The sequence below is a fragment of the Cetorhinus maximus genome, chromosome 27, assembly GCF_964194155.1.
Source record: "Cetorhinus maximus chromosome 27, sCetMax3.hap1.1, whole genome shotgun sequence".
Classification (NCBI taxonomy): domain Eukaryota; kingdom Metazoa; phylum Chordata; class Chondrichthyes; order Lamniformes; family Cetorhinidae; genus Cetorhinus; species Cetorhinus maximus.
The window spans coordinates 12,282,394-12,303,689 of NC_135905.1; the positions used below are offsets into that span (position 1 = coordinate 12,282,394).

Sequence of the window (21,296 nt, forward strand, 5' to 3'; positions counted from 1 at the left end):
GGGGGTCTAGAATAAGGGGTCACAGTCTCAGGATACGGGGTAGGCCATTTAGGACTGAGATGAGGAGAAACTTCTTCACTCAGAGGGTGGTGAACCTGTGGAATTCTCTACCACAGAGGCTGTGGAGGCCAAGTCACTGAATATATTTAAGAAGGAAATAGATAGATTCCTGGATTCTAAAGGCATCGAGGGGTACGGGGAGAGAGCGGGAGTATGGTGTTGAGATAGAGGATCAGCCATGATCATATTGAATGGCGGAACAGGCTCCATGACCTCGTGCTCCTATTCTCTATGTTTCAATGTATAAATATTTCATCAGGGAAAACTCCCCCCTTCTTTAAAATAGTGCGATGGAATCTTCTTTACCCGTCGGAGAGGGCAGACAGGGCACTGGTTTAATGTCGCACCTCCAACAGTGCAGCACTCCCAAAAGTGGCCGTCTAGATTTGTGTGTTCAGGTTCCAGGAGTTGGCATTTGAAAGCGCAAACATCTGATGCAGAGGTTGGAATGTGCGATCGCTGAGCCATATCTAACGGAACCTTTCACCTGGAACACGGAGATCGGGCAATACATGAAAACCAGACCAGCTCCAAGTGCCAGGGCTCTGCTGCTCCTGTATTTGTTTCACAATGGTCCTGCTACATGAATGATCAGTTCTTTGGCACTGCAGGGTACCAGCCTGCTGAGGAGAATACAGAGCCTGGGGTGGCAGGGTAAGTGAGGCATGGCGGCTGTCATTAGATAGATAAACAGAGGCAGAGAGGGAGGAAAGAAAGAGAGAGAGAGAGGGAGAGGGAGAGGGAGAGAGGGAGGGAGAGAGAAAGAGAGAGAGAGAGAGAGAGAGAGGGGGGGGGGAGGGAGGGAGAGAGAGAGAGAGAGGGAGAGGGAGGGAGAGAGAGAGAGAGAGAGAGAGAGGAGCTAGAGAAGGACTGATGGGGGAAGAGAGACGGAGAGCCCATTTATTTTGCTATTTCAATTACACCATTTTCCAAATGTATACAGGCTACTTGAGCCCTGAATATTTTTGATGGGATTTAGGGTGTGAAGTTTCTAACCTCAGTTAGCGTTGAGTAACACCACTGTGGAAACTAAACCTGTTCCCAAAGCAAAATGATTGCTTTTCACTTTCACACAGTGAAACTAATACACTGGGTGCACTAGGACCAGGCTGAATAATCCACACACTGGCAGCATGAAGGTTACTGACCCATCACTTTAAAACTCTGATAAATACAATGGTGCGTGTAAAGGATATCAGGCAGGATCTTGTAGTAGAAGCAGTATAACGAGTGAAAGATCCCAGCAGCAAAGGTGCCGACATACATTGGGTTTGGTAACCTGTGACAGGGGGAAATAAAGACAGTGTTAGTGTTAAGCTCTACACCTGATCTCATTTCTCTCGTGCCCCGAGGCTCAACTGCAATATCTTAGTATGTGTGTTTTTAATTAAAAGTGAGACACCAACCCTCAGGCCAGGATATAAGGTCTGAAACCTGACTACCTTGCACACTAACTTTGATGGACCACTGTCTCTAGGCAGCAACCTTGAAATCTGCCTTACTTGGGGAGAGAGAGAGGCAGACAGAGACAGAAAGAGACAGAGACAGAGACAGACAGAGAGAGAGAGACAGAGACAGACAGAGAGAGAGAGAGACAGAGACAGACAGAGAGAGAGAGACAGAGACAGAAAGAGAGAGACAGACAGACAGAGAGACAGACAGAGAGACAGGCAGAGAGACAGAGAGACAGGCAGGCAGACAGACAGGCAGACAGACAGGCAGGCAGACAGACAGACAGGCAGGCAGACAGGCAGGCAGACAGGCAGGCAGACAGGCAGGCAGGCAGGCAGGCAGGCAGGCAGGCAGGCAGGCAGGCAGGCAGACAGGCAGGCAGGCAGGCAGGCAGGCAGGCAGGCAGGCAGACAGGCAGACAGACAGGCAGACAGACAGGCAGACAGACAGGCAGACAGACAGGCAGACAGACAGGCAGGCAGACAGGCAGGCAGACAGGCAGGCAGACAGACAGGCAGGCAGACAGACAGGCAGGCAGACAGACAGACAGACAGGCAGGCAGACAGGCAGGCAGACAGGCAGACAGACAGACAGACAGGCAGGCAGACAGGCAGGCAGGCAGACAGACAGGCAGACAGACAGGCAGACAGGCAGGCAGACAGGCAGGCGGACAGACAGGCAGACAGACAGGCAGACAGACAGGCAGACAGACAGGCAGACAGACAGGCAGACAGACAGGCAGACAGGCAGGCAGACAGGCAGGCAGACAGACAGGCAGGCAGACAGACAGGCAGGCAGACAGACAGACAGACAGGCAGGCAGACAGGCAGACAGACAGGCAGGCAGGCAGGCAGACAGACAGGCAGACAGACAGGCAGACAGGCAGGCAGACAGGCAGGCAGACAGACAGGCAGACAGACAGGCAGACAGACAGGCAGACAGACAGGCAGACAGACAGGCAGGCAGGCAGGCAGGCAGGCAGACAGATAAACAGAGAGCCCACAAGAATAGTATGCCATTTTCAGTGTGTGTAACAGTGATGAACAAGTGACATGATGATGCCTTTAATGCAATATGCAATGAATAAAAAATTGCCTGACATTTTTTTTCCCTGAAGGCAAAACACCTTCAAGAAACTCTCTGTGGTTGAGTTAGGAGGTACACACTTGTAACGTTTCGCTCGAAATAAAACATAAGACTGAGTAAAGATTGGCCCCAGTATCAGCCTTCACTTGAACTGTTAGATTCCAGAAACCAGGTGAAGGCTGATACTGGGGCCAATCTTTACTCAGTCTTATGTTTTATTTCGAGCGAATCATTATAAGTGTGTACCTCCCAACTCAACCACAGGCAGTTTCAGTAAGTATTTCTTTAAATGTGCTCAAGTAAAATGCCAATTAATGCCCTCCACCTGCATATAATCAAACACAGCTGATATACTATTAACAGTACCTGTTACTGGGTCAAATGATCAAGTTGCTGACTCTAAATCTAATCACTGCTGAATGAGCTGATCATAGCCAGGGTGGTAGTTGGGTTGCTTCAATAGGGAGAGGAAAAATTGTGCCTGATTCCTGTTTCTATTTGCTGGCCAGAGAGCGCTAGAAGTGAGTGTGTGTGGTTAGTGGTGGGTGAGAAGCAGTGTGTGCAACTGTTGGTGCACACCATGAGCGTTTGTGTGCATGGTCAATGGCAGGATCAGGCTCAACTGTGAAGCAACTGCAGTTGAATATCCTGCCCACATTCACAATGAAAATGGTCACGGGGCCAAGTGCCAGAAGGCACCGTGACCCATATAATCATGCCCCGGTGAGGAATTAATGGGTCTGTGGCGGGGCGGGGGGGGAAGAGAGATAAAACTGGCCACGGAGGAAGAGGTGAGAAATAGAACGGCCTTAAAATGTTTTGCGGCTTGTGACATTGAGCTCAGCACCGCCACCTATGGTAAAACAGAGGAAATGCAGCACAATGGGAATGACAGAGAGCACCTAAAAAGAAAACATAAAATATTTTAACCAAATTAAAAATCTGCGTGTCTCATGGAACCGAACAGGTTTTCAGGTTCTGGTTGCGAATTGCAGAATGTGTGCCCAGGACCCACAACTCCAGGCTGTTGAATGTGCCGGGTAGCGCAGAGTACTCAGAAACGTCCTAAATTTACCCCGTGAGGAATTTCCAGATCACACTCGGTGATTGTGGGGAAAAGAGCTACAAAACACTGGGCTGGGAACGGGGAAAGAGGTTAGCAGGAGTAAGAACAGAAAATGCTGGAAAAATCTCAGCGGGTCTGAAAGCATCTGTAGGGAGAGAGAAACAGAGTTAACTTCAGTCTGAAGAAGGGTCATTCGGACTCGAAACGTTGACTCGGTTTCTCTCTCCACAGATGCTGTCAGACCTGCTGAGTTTTTCCAGCATTTTCTGTCTTTATTTCAGATTTCCAGCATCCGCAGCACTTTGCTTTTTATCTATCTTGAAGTTAGCAGGAGTCCTTGCTCCTGATCACCATCTGGTGGCCACTTCTGAAAAGTACATGTGCGGACAACGAGCAAGAACAAAGTTTTAGCTTGGTTTACATTGGTCCTCGTTAAGAATTACTAATTCTCCAGGATTGGCCCCTGAAGTGTCCAGGAATTAAAGACTAATTTTCAGGTTTTGGGAGAAAAATTATGGGGGAACTAAAAAAGTGTTTTAAAACCCATTCTTTGAACACTTTAGTTTACTGGTTTAAAAGAATGTAGACATTTGGGGGTGGGGAAGGCTGTTTGACAGTCAAGAATCATCCAATCAGCTAATGAGGAACCTACTTGCTTTCTGATTGGTGCAGGAAAGCAGGGAGCCATGAAGATAGACATGTCGGGTGACCAATGGCGGAAAGGGTGGGGGCAGGCTGGTGCAAACAGCAGATCTTACATAAAACTTCCAGGAATATCTCCAAACAAGAGTTGGCAATCTGGTCTCCATGGTCAACAGTTTACTGACAATCAGTATAATCGACTTACTTGCGGAGAATGGTTCGGTAGGCTAGGTACAGAAGCGGGTAAACCTTAGAAACATAGAAACTAGGAGCAGGAGTAGGCCATTTGGCCCTTCGAGTCTGCTCCGCCATTTATTATGATCATGGCTGATCATCCAACTCAATAGCCTGCTCCCGCTTTCTCCCCATATCCTTTGATCCCTTTCGCCCCAGGAGCTATATCTAACTCCTTCTTGAAAACATACAATGTTTTGGCCTCAACTACTTTCTGTGGTAGCGAATTCCACAGGCTCACCACTCTCTGGGTGAAGACATTTCTCCTCATCTCATTCCCTAAATGGTCTAGCCCATATCCTTAGGGTTGCCAACCCTCCAGGATTGGCCTGGAGTCTCCAGGAATTGAAGGTCAATCTCCAGGACACTGCCGTGTGCAACTCTGGAGAAAGATCCATTGGGACATTAAAAAAAAATAGTTTCAAAGAAAAATTTCTTTGTGAAGATTTCTCTTTACCAGATATAAAAATATTGAAAACTGGGGTGGGGTCGGGGAAAGCTGTTTGGCTTCATCCAATTGGGTAATGAGTCTTTTTGCTTTCCAATTGACGTAGGAAGGCAGTGCGTCACAGGGATGGATGTGTTGGCTGGAGCATGGGGGCAGGTCATGTGATGAAACCTCCAAGAATACATTTAATCCCAGTTGTGAACCCTGGCTCAGCTTTCCTTCCACCCCATGCTTGGGGAGGTTGGAACCAGCTGTATCGCACCCGACATCACATTGGCTGCAGCGACTGAATGTACCTTGGCCAGTTAACAGCCCCTAAATCAGGCTTCGTTATACTGAAGTTGAAGATGGTTGATGAGATGAAACCAGGTCCCGGGAAGGGAGCCAGGAAAGCCTTAAAGAAACTGTCAGCAAAGGGCGGCAAGCAGCGGCGAAGGTCGAGGAAGGAGAGTTACTCCATCGACATCTACAAAGAGATGAAGCAGGTTCACCCCGACACCAGCATCTCCTCCGAGATATTTTCGAGCGTTATCGCTGGCAAGGCTTCCCACCTGGCCCCATGACAACAAGCGCCAGACCTGGGAGATCCAGACCGCCGTGTGCCTGCTGCTGCCCAGGGAACTGGCCAAGCGCCGTGTCGGAAGGGACAAAGGCGGTGACCAAGTAAGTACACCAGCTCCAAGTAAAACCCCACAATGGACTGAAAAACACATTTACTTCCACATGCTCAACCCAACTTCATTTGACTGCGCTTTTGACGTGTGTTTGATTTCTTCACTGCTGCGCTCGGGGGGAAGGGGAGAATAGGAAGCAGGTTCCTCTGGTATTATCAATCTGTGTTCCCTGCTCTATATTGTACATCTGAAAAGTCACTTTGAGCAGTGGCTGGAATAGTTTGAAATCTAAGATGTCAATCTGGGGGGGGTGACGATTAAATCAAATTCAGTTTTTATTGTATGAGATTCTGGCATTTTTAGCATTGGTTTGATAATCTCCTCCACTGATTGTGACCATTTCTCTACAGCATTTATTTTTCCCGCAAGACATGAAAAGAGATGCTCTTCCTTATAATCTTCCTCACTGTGTTGTATCACTGAATTTGCTTCTTTCAAATGACCTGATAATCCCGTTTATCCTTTAGCCTTTCGCGTGTTGCTTTAGCGCACATTCTCCACTGTGCAAAAAGGTGCCGGGGTGCAGGAACAATTCTCTCCCCCCCCTTCCACCCGTCTCGAGGGAAACCTGTGCTGCCTGGCTCTCAATGCGACATTGCGATTATGGGGATGGAAAACATTCGGCTCAGGGCCTGCAGATCTGAAAAGGAGTCCAGAATGGAGTCATTCCTACCTGGCCAGATGAGAAATGCGGTGATACTGGAAAAAAACCATCCTGGCGAGGACTGCAAAAGCAACGACGCTGAAAGCTCCCCCATATTCCCCGAGGTAGCTGGCGATGAGGAACACGATGGAGCTCAGGACCCCTGGGAGGAGCAGGCAGCCGTAATATAGTCCTAAAAGTCAAAAGATTTAGATGAGGCTCCAGAGCGCTGATTGTTTTGTAGAGACTTACAGCACGGTCGGGGCCCACTGGGCAGGATGGAAACTGCCAAGTCAATCGCCGGGGTTGTCAATTAATCAGTAACATAGTGATCGTGTTCCTGGTCTAGTAACTAATCCAGAAGCCTGGACTAATAATTCAGAGACAGGAGTTCAAATCCCACCATGGCAACTGGGGGAATTTAAATTTAATTCTTAAATGTGTCTAGGATGAAAAGCTGGTCCCTCTAATGGTGAACACGCAACTAGCAGGTTGTCTTAAAAATCCACCCGGATCACTAATGGAGAGAATATCTGCTGGCCTTACCTGGTCTGGCCTACACGTAGCTCCAGACCCACAGCAATGTGGTTGGTTCTTAACTGCCCTCTGAAATGGCCTAGCAAACCACTCAGTTGTTCAGAAGGTGCCTCGCCACCTTCTTCTTAAGGGCAATTAAGGATGGGCAACAAATGCTGGTCCTGCCAGTTATGTCCACATCCCATGAATGAATAAAATAAAGGCTCCTTTGAAAGAACGATCCAAATGATATGCGTCTCCTGCTCTCTCCCCCCCAATAGTTGTACAAAATCCTCCCTTCCAAGTGCTTGCCTCAATCGGTTTACTACTGAATACAAAAGCAAGGAGCTTATGTGAAACTGGTGTAGAGCCGTGGTTCAGCCTCAACTGGAGTTTTGCACCCAGCTCCGGACACCACACTTATGAAGGATGTGAAGGCGTACAGAGAATGCAGAAAAGATTCACGAGAATGGTTCCAGGGATGAGGAACTTCAGTTATGTAGATGGATTGGCGAAGTTAGGACTGTTCTCCTGGAAGAACAGAAGGTTGAGAGGAGATGTGATAGAAGTGTTGACATAAGAACTCCAACACCGTATGTTCAAAGCATTTTTCCCCTTACTGCTATTTTTAAAAATTGACTTTTTGATGAACCAAAAAGATGGCTACTTCGGGTCACCTGACCAAAGGGTTGCCTGAGAACCAACACCAGGAGTTTCAAGAAAAGAATTTGAGCACTGCTGAAAAAAAGACATTGTGTCAAAGTTTTTCATCTTGCACTCACCAGGACAATCGGAAGGATACTGATGAGTGCGAGACAAAAAGCTTTGACAAAGTGTCTCCTTTCAGCAATACTCAAGTTCTGTACTACCAAATGATTAACAAATAATTCTTCTCTCAGCTTCTGCAATCTCACACCTCATTGTACAGAGCTCTTGTAATCACTAAAGACCTGGAGGCTTGCATATCCAACCTCATTATGCCTAGAGAGCTGCTAACAGAATCCTATCACACCCGGGGCTGTCTAGACCCACTTTAAAAGGGAACCACAGGGATGTCATTTGCATCTGATCAGCTTACCTTGCTAGTGGAGTCACTGGGTCTACCGAGACAATGGCTTCCCAAACACCAGACCCTCAACATAGATGATATCTCTTTCAACAACTAATGACTGGGATATTATGGCCCTGAAATCAAAGTCAATTCTGGACATTGGATAAACATCCCTTTTTTTGAAGTCAATGGGGATAAGGAAAGTCACATGACTCCAGTGACCATTTTGAAATCCCTTTGAGAACTGAAAAATAGGGAGTTTGCTGTTTAATATCCACCAAGAAGCAGCTGCCTCCAGGCAGAACAACAGCCTGTACCTTAAAGCCTGTCTCTGTTGGAAGACTACATACCATCACCTACTGAACTGACCCAGTTGCTGCGTCTACTTCTCCTTACAGTCAGCACCAACTGAAATACTAACACTACAGCCAGCTGAACTCAAATGCCTATGTGAAAGAAATCCACATTGGACACTGACCCTGGACTCTGGAAATCATGTGAACTAATATTCATTTCAGTGATTCTTGTACTGTAAAACTTCTTTTCTCAATTCCCTTCCCCCTTTACTGACCGTGTCTGTGTGTGTGTGTGTGTGTGTGTGTGTGCCTGCCTGTCTGCGCACACCTGTGTGCACGTGCAGACTGTGTGTGTGTGTGTGTGTGTGTGTGTGTGCCTGTTTGCGCACACCTGTGTGCGTGTGCGCGCGCGCCTGTGTGCGTGTGCGCGCGCGCGTGCGTCTGCATGCGCATGGGTCTGCGTCTGCGCGCGCGGGTCTGCGTCTGCGCGCGCGGGTCTGTGTCTGCGCGCACGGGTCTGCGTCTGCGTGCATGTGTGGAGTCGGATGTTGTGAATGCTCCTTCCCTAAGTTTGTTTGAATGTGAAATAAACAAACCTTCTGAGTTAATCCTAACCTGAGTTCTCTGTGGGTTATTAGTAAATTGGATCACAAAAACTGAGCGATTGGGAAAACAATGTCACCGCCAATTCTTTGAAAAACTAATTTAAAACACCTTCTGCTTATGGACAGGTGGTAGGAGGAAATCAGAGCAGGTTGTCTGTCTCTGTCTCTCTCTCTTGCCTGTAACAGAGGTATTCAAAATCATGAAGGGCCTGGATGGTGTAGATAGGGAAAAACTGTTCCCGTCGGTTGAAGGATCAAAAACCAGACGGCACAAATTTAAGGTAATTGGCAAAAGAAGCAATGGCGACATGAGGAGAAACTTTCTCAGACAGTGTGTGGTTAGGATCTGGAATGCACTGTCTGAGAGTGTGGTGGGGGCAGGTTCAATCATGCCATTCAAGAGGGAATTGGGTTATTATCTGAAAGGGAAGAATGTGCAGGGTTACGGCGAGAAGCCCAGGGAGTGGCAGTAGGTGACTTGCTCCTTTGGAGAGCCAGCATAGACATGATGGGCCGAATGGCCTCCTTCTCTGCGGTAACCATTCTATGAACCTGTTTCCACCACCCTTTCAGGCAGTACGTCTAGACTATAGCAACTTGCTGTATAAAAAAAATCCGCACATCTGGTTCTTTTGCCATGTGCCTTATATCCACGTCCTCTGTTTATAGGCCCTCCTGCCAATGGAAACAGTCTCTCCCTTTCCACTCAAATCAAAACCCTTCATCACCTTGAACATCTCTATTAAATCTCACCTTAACTTTACCCATCCCAGGTTCACCAGTTGCTCCACAGAAGTGAAGTCCCTCATCTCTGGTACCATTTTTGAAAATCTCCTCTGTACTCTCTCCAAGACCTTGACATCAAATTGTCAATTGTTCTGGAAACGAGGCAGGTATATTCTTGCTACAATGAAAGGACGGAATGAAACCCAAACAGAGTTTTCTTAACTAAGTCATTTGTTGAATGCTTTATACTTTCCAACTTAGTAACCACCTGTATTCCCCCTTCCTGGAGGCTGATTTGTTGCAGGGGTTAAGATTCTGTGGGTGCTATTTAAGTAGCTATTCACATGTAAACCTCCAGAATTAAATTATTAGCCAAAAGCTGGTCTGACAGACAAACAGGATGCTCTCCTCACTCAACTGTTACTTTCCAGTCGGAGTTAACAGAGGACGACCTTCAGGGAGGACCTAGGAAATGTCCTTTAGGGAAGGAAATCTGCCATCCTCACCCGGTCTGGCCTACATGTGACTCCAGACCCACAGCAATGTGATTGACTCTTCACTGCGCTCTGAAATAGCCTAGCAAGCCACTCAAGGGCAATTAGGGATGGGGCAACAGATGCTGGCCTTGCCAGCGACGCCCACGTCTCATGAACGAATAAATTAAAAAAATAAGGTTTTGCCCAGTGGGTAGCACCCCTGTCCTCTGAGCCAGAAATTCCGGGTTCGAGACCCACTGACTCGATGGCCAAGGAAGGCGTGTTCATAACGCAGCCAAGCAGGTTGTGCGTCAACCTGCAAATCCTTCCAACCCACGTCAATGGCAGGCGGTAAGAGCGGGAGAGATTCCTGGTCAGCTATGTGATGGAAGGAACACTAGAGCCTTTGCCATCACCATCCAGAGCTCTGGACTACAACATGTCATAAAAATTCATGTCGTCATAGCAACTCCGACTCCTTGAGTGAATTGTGACACGTGACAACCAGGGGCTCGTGGATGGAATGACAGCACTTTCTCCCTTTCCTTCCATTAGCTCAGGAGTACCGAGGCAAGATGTAGCCCATCCAAACCCAAGGATTGTTCTCAGGATGTTCCTGCTCTACAGAGCTCACTTCACCACAGGGCACTGCCCCTCACTAACCTTGCCATCAGGGGAAACATGTCTTTTTAACTTAAAAAGTGCGACCTTAACTTCACGTAGCCCAGATATCTGAAGCCCCAATTCCAAAATGGTGGTCCTGATATGTCAGGAATAATTCTGATGAAGTAAAAAACTCAATTGGATCATAAGGAATAGAAGCAGGAGTAAACCATACGACCTCTCGAACCTGCCCCACCATTCAATAAGATCATGGCTTCTACCCTCAACTCTACTTTCTCATGTCAACCATTTCTCAAAGGTCTTGACCTGCTTTCTAGGTAAAGAGGTTACACCTTTAGCGAGCAGTTTTCAACTGAGCTCCAGTGTAAATACAGCTATACCGTTACTTAGATTATTGGGTTAATAGACTAATAGTGTAGAACGTCACCCAGATTGTCCTGGCACCTTTCAGCTACTTGCCCTGTGTAACTGGGAGATAGTTGTGGTTATTAGAATCTGTTTTTCAAATGTAAAATTGGAATGGTGACATTTACAGTGGAGTGGAACAGAAACCGCCAAGTCAATCATTGGGTTGCCAATTAATCAGCAAGAGGCTGGCGTTCGGTTAAAATGGAGTGGTTTAACTCTTTACCTGGATTTCAGAAAGGGTCTCCTACAAGGCGGTTCACTGAAGATGCTTTTATAGTACATGAGCCCAGGCATGGACAGGCTCCCCCAGCCCGAAAGGATTCGCAATTCTCACCTGCTCATGTCTTGCTGGACAAATCCCAACCCACGTTACATACAATGAAGGTGAGAGTTTAGCCAGATACTCCAACGGAGGAATACTGAGGGAGAGCCGCACAGTTGGTCAGCACATTTCACTGAGCTGGTGGTCTAGGTAGATGTTAACGGACATTAATCCAAGAATCCTCCTTGCCTCTTGGGTGACATTGCTCCCTCACTCAGTCCAGGAAATGCGCTGGTCAGAGTAACATGGCTGACAGACATAGCTACTGGATTTACTATATAGCAACACTTAATGGGATTCAAAGTCCTCAATTGTGTAATTGGAGGCTACTTGACAGAGCAGATGCAAAATAAACACAAGGATTATTATCAAATGACATATTAACTACTGGTCTGCATAGCTCAGAAAGCTGGTGACATGTATGAATAATCATAATCAAATTCCTGGGGGTTACGATTGACCAGAAACTGAACTAGACTAGCCATATAATATAATAATAATAATATAAAATAATACTGTGGCTACAAGAGTAGGTCAGAGGCTTGGAATCCTGCAGCGAGTAACTCACCTCCTGACTCCCCAAAGCCTGTCCATCATCTACAAGGCACAAGTCAGGAGTGTGATGGAATACTCTCCACTTGCCTGGATGAGTGCAGCTCCAACAACACTCAAGAGCTTCGACACCATCCAGGACAAAGCAGCCCGCTTGGTTGGCACCCCTTCCACAAACATAGGCCAGAATTCCCCCCCACTCCCCACAGCAGGGACGGCGAGCCATTGAAATCTTCCTTCACATCGGCAGGACCGGAAGATCCCACTGGCTAGCGGGGCTGGAAAATTCCAGCCATTCACTCCCTCCACCACCAATGCACAGTGGCAGCAGCGTGTAGCATCTACAAGATGCACTGCAGCAACTCACCAAGGCACCTTAGACAGCACCTTCCAAACCCACAACCGCTACCATCTAGAAGGACAAGGGCAGCAGACACATGGGAACACCGCCACCTGGAAGTTCCCCTCCAAGCCACTCACCATCCTGACTTGGAAATATATCGGCTGTTCCTTCACTGTCGCTGGGTCTAAATCCTGGCACTCCCTCCCTAACAGCACTGTGGGTGTACCTACACCACATGGACTGCAGCGGCTCAAGAAGACGGCTCAACACCACCTCCTCAAGGGCAATTAGGGATGGGCAATAAACGCTGGCCCAGCCAGCGACGCCCACATCCTGTAATAAAAAAAATTGCAATATCCGTTTGTAAAGAATGAAACTGACTTTAATTAAAATAATTACCAGTTGGTTGCTTGGGCTTCCCCCTCTGCTGTTCCTTACTGTATTTGTTCAGAAGCTTTGTTACTTCCTGGTGTCTGTAAGAAAGACATGTTGATTATTGAGATGAACGAACGAATTTTCCACTTTACAAGGAGTTGTGTTGCTGTCTATGCTGATCTAGAGGTGGACTTTGATATAAAAATTGAAGACAGTGTGAAAGTGGGATATTTTTAAAAATCACTAGTTTGGTTGTTTGTGGGATTAAAGTTCCTTGCAGATTGGTTCCCCTTTAAGTTTGAGACAGAATTTTCACAGAATTGTTACAGTGCAGAATGAGGCCATTCGGCCCATCATGTCTGCACCCGCTCTCTGAATAAGCGACTCGGCGCCATTCTCCTGCCTTCTCCCCATAGTCCTGCACATTCTTCCTGTTCCAAATATCACTCTAATCCCGTTTCGAATACCTCGGCTGAGTTTGCCCCCACCAGCCTCCCAACTTCTCTCCTTTTTAATGAGTCGATATTTTTTGGTTCTTTCTCATTTCCAAAGTCACTTATTTAGGATTAACTGGTTCCCGTGACGATTTTGGGCACCTTATAAAATTGGGTTTTTTTTTTTTACCCTACACATCACCCCATTTCTGGAATGAAACAGCATCTTTGGGTTGGATTGGGACAATGTCTTACAGAGGAGACAAGACCCTTTGATCCGATAATTTAAAGGGAAAAGATAGCCGGGAGATCCCAGGTGGCCATGAAATATTCTAGCAAAGGGATTAGAAACACGTAACAGTAATTAAAAGCAGAGAGCCAATGGAATGAAAGAGCATTGAATACAAAACCTAATACAGGCAGGATTACTGCCACTACTAACATCTATGTAGATGTGGTAATCTAGACCGTCGTGAGTAACCCAGTAAAGAGACCTGGCTTTTTATTCAAACTAATTTTCTTCTCGAGTTCTCTGTCTAAAGTCAGGTCTGACCCCCACAGCACCTCGATCTCCACCATGGGTCAGGCAAGGAGACAGTACCCAGATCCACCCCAGACAATGCAAGTTTATCAGGAGCTGTTGGGTAAACAGTCAAATGACCCAAGGCTCAGTTTGAGAACGGTTTCCTATTCCAGGGAGTTAATCTATTTCACTAGTGCTGTTCTGGTAGAAATCCAGGAATCAGTTGTTGCCCATTTCTCCTCCACGGCTCTAAACTCTCCGGTTACGGTTACTGGAAGCTTCCTTTCCTGTTGGATCGCTGAGGAGGATCATTCTGCCGAAATGGAATGCAGACGAGCTACAAATGAGGAAGATTAAAGCTTACTGAAGCCTTTCACCATTTCTTCTGCTGAGAGCGTTCAGCAAACTAACTGGGAGAGGAGACCACCCGCTCAGCATCCTTCGTAACGTGGGGAACCTCTGACAGCTGGGGGTTTATATGTAGCGTGGGCCTATATAGCGACACCTCCTCCAGCATACGCCCCCATCACCGCCCGGAGTTAAACGGAGCGGAGACGAGCTCCAGCTTTGCGGGTACCGAACCATTGTGTTTTTCTTCACTCTGAAGCTAAGGCTGTAACAGTATTTGACGTCCTCAAGATTTAATGAATTGATTGGAAATGTTACTTGGTGGTTGGGTGGGGGTGGGGGTGGGGGGGGAGGTAGTTGGCTGGATGTCTGGTGCAGATCAATTGATGCCAACAGTGCAGAGTTCAATCCCCATTCCTGCTGGGGTGGATCTGGGTACCGTCTCCTTGCCTGACCCATGGTGGAGATCGAGGTGCTGTAGGGGTCAGACCTGACTTTAGGCAGAGAACTCGAGAAGAAAATTAGTTTGGATAAAAAGCCAGGTCCCTTTACTGGGTTACTCACGATGGTCTAGATTACTACATCTACATAGATGTTAGTAGTGGCAGTAATCTTGCCTGTATTAGGTTTTGTATTCAAGCCTCACTCCAGACACTGGAGTATATCATCTTTGATGCAGTGCTGAAGGAGTGCTGCACAGTCAGAGGTGCTGTATTTTGGATGAAGCATTAAACCGAGGTGCTCCCTGACCTGTCCGATGAACACCACACGGAAAAAAGCTGGGTGCTTGCTCAGTATTCCGCACATCATTTATGCATCCACCATCAGTAAACAGATTATCAGGTCATTTAGCTCATTGCTGTTAGTGGGACTTTGTTCTGTACAAATTACTGCAACTGTGGCTACATTTAACAAGTACTTCACTGGCTGACAAGCTGTTTGGGACATCCTGGCATCATGTAGGGCACTAGTAGAAATCCCAGTACATTCTTCCTTCATATTTTTTTAATCAAATCTTATATAATTAATTCCATTGCTTCATGTCACCTAGATTTGTAATTTCTGCCCTTTGTAATTGGTTATTTCTTATTTTGCAGCATTAGGAGTATTTTGAAGTTGTTTCCTTCAATATTCTGTCTCCCAGAGACCTTGTTTCATCCCCTACAAATTACGAGCAGGTCACTGATGTAGCACATGGTTCAAAATTGCCTGGACCTCATTCTCATTTCATGGATTGCACCCAAACAGTGGTAGTTGGTGAAATTAGTGGATGAAGGGCTAAACTAATTGAACCAACACCTTCCTGGTTGCCATTGTGGCTGTTTATTCAAAATGAATTATAATTGATAAAATACTAGACAGAGGTAAGTCATAGAATTGTATTAAACTATCACCAACCAGTTTCTGGATTAACAGTACATTTGAAAAAAAAAGTGTTGCATTTATAACACACTTTTAAAAAATTCTTTCACAGGATGTGGGCGTCGCTAGCAAGGCCAGCATTTATAGCCCATCCCTAGTTGCCCTTGAGAAGGTGGTGGTGAGCTGCCTTCTGGAACCACTGCAGTCCATGTGGTGTAGGTATATCCACAGCGCTGTTAGGGAGGGAGTTCCAGGATTTTGATCCAACGACAGTGAAGGAACGGCCGATATATTTCCAAGTCAGGACGGTGTGTGGCTTGGAGGGGAACTTCCAGGTGGTGGTGTTCCCATCTATCTGCTGCCCTTGTCCTTCTAGGTGGTAGAGGTCGTGGGTTTGGAAGGTGCTGTCGAAGGGGCCTTGGGGGGTTGTTGCAGTGCATCTTGTAGATGGTACATACTGCTGCTACTGAGCGTTGGTGGTGGAGGGAGTGAATGTTTGTGGAAGGGGTGCCAATCAAGCGGGCTGCTTTATCCTGGATGGTGTCGAGTTACTTGAGTGTTGTGGGAGTTGCACTCATCCAGGCAAAAATATCCATCGCGTGCACCAGATGTCTCAAAACACTTTACAGTCAACAAAGTACTTTTTGAAATGTAGTCACTGTTGAAATGTGGCAGATAATTTGCACTCAGTAAACTCTCTTAAACAACTAGATAATCTGTTTTGGTGATGTCGATTGAGGGATAAATATTGGTCAGGGCACTAGGGAGAACTCCTTGCTCTCCTCCAAAATAGTGGCATGGGATCTTTTACATCCACCTGAGCAGACAGATGGGGCCTTGGTTTAATATCTCATCCAAAAGACCTCTGACAGTGCAGCACTCTCTCGGTACTGCACTGGAGATGTCAACATAGAGATTTGTGCTCAAAACCTGGAGTGGGACTTGAACCCAGAATCTTGGGACTCAGACCCAATTGTGCTACCGATCGAGCCACTGCATTTGGGCACTGAGTTGGTCCAATACTTAATCTCAGCTGCCAGCCGGGCGGGAAGACGTCACTTCTCCGTCACTGCCAATTTTTGCCCGGGCAGCGCTGCTTCACCCGAGTTTCACTCTTCCCCTCCCGAGGTGGGGAGCAGGCCCCTCGCGCAGTGAGCTCAGATTGGGAACGTTTACAAACGGAAGGCAAACCTGTGCGTTTTTCCTTGCTTGGCGAGGTCCAGAGGAGTGAACCCGTCCTTGTTCTGTGGCTGCAGTGTGGCGAAGCCAGCCTCCATCAGCAGCAGCCAGCAAATGGCCACTGAACCCGTCTGTGCTGCCACGTGCATGGGAGTCATCCCCCAGGTATCAGTCGCCTCGACTCTGCACCTCTGTGTGAAGATAGAGGTTATTAGCACTGGGCGCGGTCAGAAGCCACTTCGTACTTCAAGGCACTGGACGTGAAACCCTGAACTGTAAGGAGGGGCACTTCAACTGTTGGTGCCAGAGGCAGCTCTGAATGGCACAAGCTTTCAGTTTTGGTGGTCTCCATCTGTATTAGACTGAAAATCCTGGGCTGGTGCTAAGTCAAACTAAGGCAGTAAGATCTTTCCCACTCCTGTAGTGCAGCTTCCAACATGCACCTGAACCACACAAAGCAGGACCCAGCCCCAAGGCTGTTTGCGGACGTGTGCAAAGTTCCTGACCTTTGACTTCTATAACCTGACCTCCTGCTGTTTGTTTGGTTCAAACCCATCATTTATCTTCCAGCTTCCGTCAATCAAACTCATTCAGCCCATCATTTCTAATGGCTCCAGAGTTACTCCCACCATCTCCTCATAGCCATCCTTCGCATATTAGTTCACTCTTAAAAGATGCACATGTCTCAACCTCCAGGACTCCCTGTGCTTCAACAACCCCTCTTGTAAAGACAATTTCCCTCCTCTCTCGCTCTCTCTTCCTGGCTATTTTAAATTGATCATGAGATAAGACGACAGCTTTTTGAAAACTGGAAGAAAGCCACGGGTGAGACACGTTTTTGTTCTGACAGCATAATTTGTGGAGCACAGAAACCAGCCCATTTGGCTCAGCTGTTCTATGCCAGTGTTCACACTCTCCAAGAGACTCTTACCGGGGAAATGGTGGTGTAGTGGTGATGTCACTGGACTAGCGGTCCAGGCGAATGCTCCGAGGACATGGGTTCAAATCCCACCACAGCAGATGGTGGAATTTGAACTCAGTTCTGGAATTGAAAGCTAGTCTCAGTAATGGTGACTGTGGAACTATGATTAATTGTCGTAAAAACCCATTTGGTTCATGAATGCTCTTTAGGGAAGGAAATCTGCCATCCTTACCTAGTCTGGCCTACACATGACTCCAGACCCACAGCAAGTGTGGCTGACTCTTAACAGTCCTCTGAAATGGTCTCACAAGCCACTCAGTTCAAAGTCAGTTAGGGATGGGCGACAAATGCTGGCCTTGCCAGTGACGCCCACAGCCCAAGAAAGAATAAATAACCTTCTTTATCAGAAAAACCTTCTGTTCCTTCCTCTCTCACATTTACATAGCTTCCCCTCAAATGTCTCCATGCTTCTCGCCCTGACTGCTCCCTGTGGTTTTAATGTTACGATCCTGTCACAGTGACATGCTTGCTCTAGTTGTAAGTGAGAGCAGCTGTTGCTAACTGATGGAAAACGGTAGGGCCTTATTCTTCAGTATTTATAAGAACTGTGTCGGGGGAAGGAAAAGGGAGTCAAATGCCTGTGTTCTCTTGGTTATGTGAATAAACCAATGTCAACGCAAACTGGAGGAACAGCACCTCATCTTCCGACTAGGCACTTTACAGCCTTCCGGACTGAATATTGAGCTCAATGATTTTAGATCATGAACTCTCTCCTCCATCCCCACCCCCTTTCCGATCCCCCTTTTTTCCAATAATTTATATAGATTTTTCTTTTCCCACCTATTTCCATTATTTTTAAATGTATTTCCATCCATTGTTTTATCTCTACCTTTTAACCTATTTCGATCCCTTCCCTTCACCCCACCCCCACTAGGGCTATCTGTACCTTGCTTGTCCTGCTTTCTACCCTTAAATAGGACATTCCTTAGATAACATCACCACCTTCAACACCTCTTTGTCCTTTTGTCTATGACATCTTTTGGTTATCTCCACCTATCACTGGCCCTCTATCCAGCTCTACCTGTCCCACCCACCCCTTAAACCAGCTTATATTTCACCTCTTTTCTATTTTTCCTTAGTCCTGTTGAAGAGTCATACGGACTCGAAACGTTAACTGTGTTCCTCTCCGCAGATGCTGCCAGACCTGCTGGGTTTTTCCAGGTATTTTTGTTTTTGTTTTGGATTTCCAGCATCTGCAGTTTTTTTGCTTTTATCTCAATGTTAAAGAGAGGCTGGCTCCAGGTTCCTCCTTGAATGAGCAGTGATTTATAACATGCGGCAGCGAGTTCCACATTTGAACCACTCTTGGTGGTAAAGAGGTTTCATCCAAAATCCTTATTGTATTTCTTAGTAGCTATCTTATATTTATGGCCCCTAATTTCACCGTGTATGAGACTACCTGCAAGACATCTACCCTGTCAAACCCTTCAAAAAGCTCTATCCAGCCAATCTTCATTCTTCTCGCAGGATGGGGGAAATAAGGGTGAGTTTAGAAGTGAAAAAAGCTACTGTTCCCCTGATATTGGAAATAGGCCTCTTATGAATGATGAACACAAGAAATAGAAGCAGGAGTAGACCATAAGGCCTGTTGAGCCTGCTCCGCCATTCAATACAATCATGGCTATTTAGCCCATCGTGCCTGCACTAGCTCTTTGAAGGAGATGTCCAATTAATTCCACTCCTAGGGCTTAGCTCAATTTTCCCACCTGCTCCCCATATCCCTTAATTCCCCGAGACACCAAAGACCTGTCTATCCCAGCCTTAAGTGTATTCAAAGATGGAGCATCCACAACCCTCTGGCATAGAGAATGCCAAAGATTCACAACCCTTTGAGTGAGGTAATTTCTCCTCATCTCAGTCTTAATGATTGGTCGCTTATCCAGAGGCTGTGCCCCCGTGTTTTAGATCCCCCAGCTGGCTGAAATAATCTCTCAGCGACCACCCTATCAAACCCTCTCAGAGTTTTGCAATGAGATCGCCTCTCATTCTGCTAAAATCCAGAGGATATAAGCCCAATTTACTCAGCCTCTCATCATAGGGCAACCCCCTTGTCCCCGCCCCTCGATCCCATTAAAGGGACTGATATATCGATTTTAAGATAAGTGCCATTAGCTTAGCGTGCGTCATTCAAAAGAATGTCCCGCCCATGTAGACCCAGCCGGGAGAGAATCTCTCAGCGAGCGGCCTGGTAAAATAGGATTGATCAACACCATCTTTTGACCTGGTCCAGCAGTAAGTAACTTTAAGGTGACAGGGGTTAAGGGTCAAAAGGTTGCCGTGAACCAGCCCAAAACAAATCGGGTCAGTCAGCAACACTTAACAGGATAATTTAAGGGCCATCGTGATAGGTTCGGCCTCATCTGGTGTAATTGTGGCCTTGAAAGCCGAGGTACTTAGACAGATTGCTGTGCGCAGTTTACAAGTGGATTGCTGACAGTACAGATACAAACAGTGATAGAGGTGTCAGCTGTGGCTCAGTTCATAGCACCCTTGCCTTTGAATCAGAAGGTTGTGCGTTCATGTCCCACTCTCGGAAACCAAGAACTGTGAATGTACTCGAAAGAGTTACATGCGATCTGTTGATAACTCGAAAGAGTTACAAACAGTGATAGAGGTGTCAGCTGTGGCTCAGTTCATAGCACCCTCACCTTTGAGTCAGAAGGTTGTGGGTTCATGTCCCACTCCAGGACTTTGAGCAAAAAAAAAAGTCAAGAACTGTGAATGTACTCGAAAGAGTTACAAACAGTGATAGTATGCATGAATTGGAAGGCGGGTAGAGGGATTATGGCAGTTGCCAGAGTGATACCGGATGTCACCCTGTCTCATCAACTTCTGCCTAATGAGGAGAAATAAAACTATTTGCCAAGCACAGGCTGCTGCAAACTGAAATACGTCGGCACTAAAAGGAATGTTCTTGGTCACAGGGCTACGGGGAAAGAGCAGGGGAGCGGAACTAATTGGGTAGTTCTTTCAAAGGGCCAGCACTGGCACGATGGGCTCAATGGCCTCCTGTGATGTGAGATCCCATAACTTAACAAAGACAGCCTGGAAATACTGATTAAACCTGATCTCTCTGTACCTATTGCACAGAATGTCTGAGTGGGACGGCGGGGGGCAGGGTTTCAGAGTGGGCTTGAGCATTCTTCTTCGTGAAAGGTTCCTCACCGAGTCTCTCAGCAAGTATTTCGTGACGTCCTCGTTGCCAAGCGATGCCGTGATGTGCAGGGGCGTCTGCAAAAACCTGTCCGCGTCGCGGAAGTTGAAGCGACCCATTTCTTCCAGGTAACGGATGGCGGCTCTGGAAACAGACACAGCGAGACAATGAGCTGACAGGAAGGGACTCAAACTAAACTTGGGGGAAAGGGAAGTTTAGCTACGACAGCCTGCATTTATATAGCGCCCTTCAAGCAGTAAAATGTCCCAAGAGGCTTCGCTGCAAAGTCATCAATCAAAATTAGACACCGAGCCTTGAGATTTTAGGGCAGAAGACCACAAAAGCTTGGTTTTATGGGCACATCTTAAAGGAGCACAGAGAGGTGGAGATGTTTGTGTGTGGGGGGAGGGGGGAGAATTCCAGAGCTTGGGGCCGAGGTAGCCAATAATGAGGCGATTAAAACCCGGGATGTATGCAAGGCCGGAATTAGAGGGCGTGGAGAGAACTCACAGGGTGGTGGAGCTGGAGGAGATTACAGAGATGGGGAGGGGGGGGCGTGACCATGGAGGGATTTGAAAGCTACGATGAGAATTTTAAAATGGAGACGTTGCTTGACTGGGAGCCAATGTAGGTCAGCGAGCACCGGGCGGGGGGGAGACAGGAAGGGGACTCAGTGCGAGTGAGGGCACAGGTGGCAGTTTCGGAATGAGCTGAA

The 21,296-nt window shown here is 47.1% G+C and overlaps 1 protein-coding gene across 2 annotated transcripts in view; it reads right to left on the reverse strand.

Annotated features, from left to right (window-relative positions):
- LOC144668566 (palmitoyltransferase ZDHHC13) overlaps window positions 1-21,296 on the reverse strand; it is a 45,441-nt gene that overhangs the window by 11,181 nt on the left and 12,964 nt on the right. For both annotated transcript variants that reach the window (XM_078530726.1, XM_078530725.1), the window contains 5 exons: window positions 20,593-20,725; window positions 16,458-16,636; window positions 12,624-12,697; window positions 6,336-6,498; window positions 1,257-1,339 (listed from right to left, as the gene is read on the reverse strand). In XM_078530726.1, the coding sequence (XP_078386852.1) occupies window positions 1,257-1,339; window positions 6,336-6,498; window positions 12,624-12,697; window positions 16,458-16,636; window positions 20,593-20,725 (632 nt within the window). The remainder of the gene's footprint in view (window positions 1-1,256; window positions 1,340-6,335; window positions 6,499-12,623; window positions 12,698-16,457; window positions 16,637-20,592; window positions 20,726-21,296) is intronic.